The 6,669-nt window shown below is 44.2% G+C and overlaps 1 protein-coding gene across 2 annotated transcripts in view; it reads left to right on the forward strand.

Moving 5' to 3' along the window:
• The window catches only part of LOC124032148 (LHFPL tetraspan subfamily member 3 protein-like), a 55,499-nt gene extending 49,965 nt beyond the window's left edge, over nucleotides 1-5,534 (forward strand). The window contains exons 2-4 of one of the 2 annotated variants that reach the window (XM_046344297.1): nucleotides 499-735; nucleotides 3,841-3,869; nucleotides 4,420-5,534. In XM_046344297.1, the coding sequence (XP_046200253.1) occupies nucleotides 499-735; nucleotides 3,841-3,857 (254 nt within the window). In that variant the 3' untranslated portion in view covers nucleotides 3,858-3,869; nucleotides 4,420-5,534. The remainder of the gene's footprint in view (nucleotides 1-498; nucleotides 736-3,840; nucleotides 3,870-4,419) is intronic. The other variant, XM_046344306.1, reaches the window with a different exon arrangement.
• The last annotated feature ends 1,135 nt before the right edge of the window (nucleotides 5,535-6,669 follow it).

Consider the following 6,669-nt stretch of genomic DNA (forward strand, 5'->3'; position numbering starts at 1 on the left):
GGAAGACTGTGGAAGACTATAGGAGACTATAGGATGTGATGGAAGACTATGAAGACTATAGGAAGACTATAGGAGACTATAGAATGTGATGGAAGACTATGGAAGACTATAGGAGACTATAGAAGAATATAGGATGTGATGGAAGACTATAGGAAACTATAGGAGACTATAGAAGACTATAGGATGTGATGGAAGACTATAGAATACTATAGGAGGTGATGGAAGACTGTGGAAGACTATGGAAGACTATAGGAGACTATAGCAGACTATAGGAGACTATATGAGGTGATGGAAGACTATATGAGGTGATTGAAGACTATAGAAGACTATAGAAAACTATAGGAGACTATAGAAGGGGATGGAAGGTCAAAGAGTTAGAAAGCTTGAAATAACATCTTTCTCTCTCCCTATTATTTTCCCATACCTTCCTTATCCCACTACTTTCCCTCGCTACCCCTACTCTTCCTCCTCTCCCTCCTCCTCCTCTCCTTCCTCCAGGTGTATGTCTGGTGATGGGCTGTATAATCTACCCTGACGGCTGGGACAGTGACGAGGTGCGGAGGATGTGTGGGGAGCAGACGGACAAGTACAGTCTGGGAGCGTGCTCCATGCGCTGGGCTTACATCCTGGCTATCATGGGGGTCCTGAATGCCCTCATGCTCTCCTTCCTGGCTTTTGTACTGGGCAACAGGCAGGACGGACTCATGACCGAGGAACTACTGGCCGAGAGCAAGGGTGAGACTGGAGAGCATTCCATTAGGACACATTAGGACCTGTATAGACTTTTGCTCTACCCTATCTCTCTCTCTCTCTCTCTCTCTCTCTCTCTCTCTCTCTCTCTCTCTCTCTCTCTCTCTCTCTCTCTCTCTCTCTCTCTCTCTCTCTCTCTCTCTCTCTCTCTCTCTCTCTCTCTCTCTCTCTCTCTCTCTCTCTCTCTCTCTCTCTCTCTCTCTCTCTCTCTCGATAAGGTCTTGATTGATAGTGTTAGGTAAACAGCACACACAGTTCACTTTAGTTTATTGTCTATTCCATTTGCTTTGGCAATGTAAACATATGCTTCCCATGCCAATAAAGCCCTTTGAATTTAATTGGCACACACACACTCGTGTGACGACCAGTAGCATAGCACAGATTGAAAACATTAAACCGTGAAATACTTCAATTGTCTGCTGAATGTTAAGATCGAGGAGCCATTAGAGTTGACAAGTCACTGACATAGTTGACAAGTCACTGACATAGTTGACAAGTCACTGACATAGTTGACAAGTCACTGACATAGTTGACAAGTCACTGACATAGTTGACGAGTCACTGACATAGTTGACGAGTCACTGACGGAGTTGACGAGTCACTGACGGAGTTGACAAGTCACTGACGGAGTTGACAAGTCACTGACGGAGTTGACAAGTCACTGACGGAGTTGACAAGTCACTGACGGAGTTGACAAGTCACTGACGGAGTTGACAAGTCACTGACGGAGTTGACAAGTCACTGACGGAGTTGACAAGTCACTGACGGAGTTGACAAGTCACTGACGGAGTTGACAAGTCACTGACGGAGTTGACAAGTCACTGACGGAGTTGACAAGTCACTGACTGAGTTGACAAGTCACTGACGGAGTTGACAAGTCACTGACGGAGTTGACAAGTCACTGGTGGAGTTGACAAGTCACTGGTGGAGTTGACAAGTCACTGACGGAGTTGACAAGTCACTGACATAGTTGACGAGTCACTGACATAGTTGACGAGTCACTGACGGGGTTGACGAGTCACTGACGGAGTTGACAAGTCACTGACGGAGTTGACAAGTCATTGACGGAGTTGACAAGTCACTGGTGGAGTTGACGAGTCACTGGTGGAGTTGACGAGTCACTGACAGGGTTGACATGTCACTGACAGGAGTTGACATGTCACTGACAGGAGTTGACAAGTCACTGACAGGAGTTGACAAGTCACTGACGGAGTTGACAAGTCACTGACGGAGTTGACAAGTCACTGACGGAGTTGACAAGTCACTGACGGAGTTGACAAGTCACTGACGGAGTTGACAAGTCACTGACTGAGTTGACAAGTCACTGACGGAGTTGACAAGTCACTGACGAGTCACTGGCGGAGTTGACAAGTCACTGACGGAGTTGACAAGTCACTGACAAGAGTTGACAAGTCACTGACAAGAGTTGACAAGTCACTGACAGGGTTGACAAGTCACTGACAAGAGTTAACAAGTCACTGACAAGAGTTGACAAGTCACTGGCAGAGTTGACAAATCGTTGACAACAGTCAAGTCAATAACATGACATTTGTAATGTTGGAACGTCTGTGAGTGTATGTTGTAACGTCTGTGAGTGTAATGTTGTAACGTCTGTGAGTGTAATGTTGTAATGTTGTAACGTCTGTGAGTGTATGTTGTAATGTTGTAACGTCTGTGAGTGTGTGTTGTAATGTTGTAACGTCTGTGAGTGTAATGTTGTAATGTTGTAACGTCTGTGAGTGTAATGTTGTAATGTTGTAACGTCTGTGAGTGTATGTTGTAATGTTGTAACGTCTGTGAGTGTAATGTTGTAATGTTGTAACGTCTGTGAGTGTAATGTTGTAACGTCTGTGAGTGTAATGTTGGAACGTAATGTTGGAACGTCTGTGAGTGTATGTTGTAACGTCTGTGAGTGTAATGTTGTAATGTTGTAACGTCTGTGAGTGTATGTTGTAATGTTGTAACGTCTGTGAGTGTGTGTTGTAATGTTGTAACGTCTGTGAGTGTAATGTTGTAATGTTGTAACGTCTGTGAGTGTAATGTTGTAACGTCTGTGAGTGTATGTTGTAATGTTGTAACGTCTGTGAGTGTGTGTTGTAATGTTGTAACGTCTGTGAGTGTATGTTGTAATGTTGGAACGTCTGAGTGTAATGTTGTAACGTCTGTGAGTGTAATGTTGTAATGTCTGTGAGTGTAATGTTGGAACGTCTGTGAGTGTAATGTTGGAACGTCTGTGAGTGTAATGTTGTAATGTTGGAATGTCTGTGAGTGTATGTTGTAATGTTGTAACGTCTGTGAGTATAATGTTGTAATGTTGGAACGTCTGTGAGTGTGTGTTGTAACGACAGACAGACAGACAGACAGACAGACAGACAGACAGACAGACAGACAGACAGACAGACAGACAGACAGACAGACAGACAGACAGACAGACAGACAGACAGACAGACAGACAGACAGACAGACAGACAGACAGACGTTGCAGCAGATGCGTAACTTGCAGCCAGGGGTCCAGGGATCTTTTGAATGGAGGGATGGAGAAAAATGGAGGGATGGATGACAAATGAATGATTGCTCAGCTCACTGTTATCCTGTCTCAATGAAAACCATCCACCTCTCAAACACACGCTACCATGAATACCAGAAGACTGCACTGGTCCAGACTGACATGCCTGCTGGTTGTCATTGGTACTACACACATAGAACTTCACATCCCATAATATACAATAGGTTGTTATACATTTTGTGTCTTTGATGATTCAACACAAACCAGGAATATTAACAAATAACTATGAACCTATCTCCTCCCTCCCCACCCCCCCTCTCTCTCTGCCCGCCCCCATCTCCTCACCCCTCTCTCTGCCCACCCCCATCTCCTCACCCCTCTCTCTGCCCGCCCCCATCTCACCACCCTCATCTCCCCACCCTCCCTCTCTCTGCCCGCCCCCATCTCCCCACCCTCCCTCTCTCTGCCCGCCCCCATCTCCCCACCCTCCCTCTCTCTGTCCGCCCCCATCTCCCCACCCTCCCTCTCTCTGCCTGCCCCCATCTCCCCCTCCCCACCCCCCGTCCCTCTCTCCTTCTCACATAGAAGCTGGGAATGCCTAAAACAACCCATAGGTGAGTGATGAAATACAGTCAAACTGGCTTCCTTGACAAAACAGGCCGATTCAAACAAAACTAATGTGGCTGAAACATGTGTCTGTGATGTGAATTATTCAGTGTACGTCTCTTTAGTGTAAAATGGTCATGTCCTATTTAATGTCATATCAGGATTGGCCTGGAAATGTAGTACGTGTCCTCGCTGTGCTATTATGGTAAATGGGTCGTACATTTTCATCGTCAGAGCATATATCCCCTTTTCCCCCCTCTCTCTCTCTCCGGTCTCTGTCTCTCTCTTTCTCTCACCCTCTCTTTCTCTCTCTCCGGTCTCTCTCTCTCTCTCCATCTCTCTCCGGTCTCTCTCTCTCTCTCTCTCTCCGGTCTCTTGTCTCTCTCTCTCTCTGGTCTCTTATCTCTTTTTATCCAATCCCCTATTTCTCTCTCTCTCTCTCTCTCTCTCTCTCTCTCTCTCTCTCTCTCTCTCTCTCTCTCTCTCTCTCTCTCTCTCTCTCTCTCTCTCTCTCTCTCTCTCTCTCTCTCTCTCTCTCTCTCTCTCTCTCTCTCTCAGGTGTCTGCGTTTCCTAGTGTGTATGTGTTAACTTTCATCATCACGCTCCAGAGTTTTACCCATCATCCCCCAGAAGAGGACGACACTGGCACACCTGTGAGAGAGAGAGAAGAAAGAGATCGAGAGGAGAAGAGAGTAAAAGAGAGAGGTGGACAATGAGTGAGCGAAACAGACAGGAGAGAGAAATGCTATGTAGCCAGATGCCTCACATTCATTCACACATGTACTGTATTCTATTTCTCACCTTCTAGTCTATGCTGGATCTGCCAATGATATGTACATCTACCCCTGGGGCGGCAGGGTAGCCTAGTGGTTAAAGCGTTGGACTAGTAACCGGAAGGTTGCAAGTTCAAACCCCCAAGCTGACAAGGTACAAATCTGTCCTGTTCTGCCCCTGAACAAGGCAGTTAACCCACTGTTCCTAGGCTGTCATTGAAAATAAGAATTTATTCTTAACTGACTTGCCTAGTTAAATAAAGGTCAAATTTTAAAAATTTATATTATATTGGCCCTGCTCACAGTCCTACAGTCTCTCTACCTCCACACTATTCCACTATCACTGAACCCCTAGGAACCCCAGCAGAGACGAGACAATCTTCACACAGCCGATCATCGACCAAGATAGAGACTGACCAACAGAAGACGTATGGATTATCTGCAAGAATATGGATGAAGAAGACTGGGTTGAAGTATTGTTCTTGAAATCACGTATTGTAGTGAGAGAAAACACACACACACTCAGACAAACACACACTCAGGCAAACACACACACTCAGACACACACACACACACACACACACACACACACACACACACACACACACACACACACACACACACACACACACACACACACACACACACACACACACACACACACACACACACACACACTCTCTCTCACACTCTCAGACACACACACTCACACACTCAGACACACACACTCACACACTCATGTAGACAGTCACATTTGAACGAGTACAGGGCACTCGGAAAGTTTTCAGACCCCTTGACTTTCCACATTTTGTTTACGTTACAGCCTTAAGCTAAAATGGATTACATTTTCTTTTTCCCTCATCAATCTACACACAATACCCCATAATGACATCACAATACCCCATAATGACATCACAATACCCCATAATGACATCACAATACCCCATAATCACATCACAATACCCCATAATGACATCACAATACCCCATAATGACAAAGCAAAAACAGTAAGTATTCAACCAGTTGCTATGAGACTCGAAATTGAGCTAAGGTGCATCCTGTTTCCATTGATCATCCTTGAGATGTTTCTACAACTTGATTTGAGTCCACCTGTGGTAAAGTCAATGGATTGGACAATATTTGGAAAGGCACACACACCTGTCTATATATGGTCCCACAGTTGACAGTGCATGTCAGAGCAAAAATCAAAAATGCAGAAATGGGAGAAACTCCCCAAATACACGTGTTTCAAGCTTGTAGCGTCATACCCAAGAAGACTCGAGGCTTTAATCGCTGCCAAAAGGTGCTTTAACAAAGTACTGAGGAAAGGGTCTGAATACTATATGTAAATGTAATATTTCAGCTGTGTATTTTTCATTTTTTACAAATTCGCAAAATTTTCCAACAACCTGTTTTGGCTATGTCATTATGGGGCATTGTGATGTCATTATGGGGTATTGTGATGGGGCATTGTGTGTAGATTTATGAGGGACAAAAATTATTTCATCCATTTTAGAATAAGGTTGTACGTAACAAAACGTGGAAAAAGTCAATATTTCCTGAATAAGCCGTATATCTGTATATGTATGTATATATTGCATCCTTAGACATTGACCTTGTAATAAATCCCTAATGCTAACACATTAAGCAACACTAGGTACTGTATATTCGTGTCATTTTCCTGAATATGTGTTTATGTTTTACTTGTGAAAAGAAGGAAATCACCTAATTCTCATGTGATATTGGGTGTCTTAACATAATGGGTGAACTCTTACAAACATAACATCCTCCTTATCCCCCCCCCCACCCCCTTCCTCAATAACCCTCTTTACCAGAACACTGTTGTCTAACGTGAGTTGCTATGGTTACTGTGTATAGATATTCACTGGAGAGAGAAAAACAAAATGGAAGTTTTACAAAGTTTGGGGTGTAAACATGTATATTCTAAAATATCAAAGAAGCACTAATGTAGGAATTCATTTTGTAACTCCATTGCAAGCGTATGCTCAGCTCGATTTACACTTCATGAACTTG

Source organism: Oncorhynchus gorbuscha, linkage group LG01, assembly GCF_021184085.1.
Source record: "Oncorhynchus gorbuscha isolate QuinsamMale2020 ecotype Even-year linkage group LG01, OgorEven_v1.0, whole genome shotgun sequence".
Classification (NCBI taxonomy): Eukaryota; Metazoa; Chordata; class Actinopteri; order Salmoniformes; family Salmonidae; genus Oncorhynchus; species Oncorhynchus gorbuscha.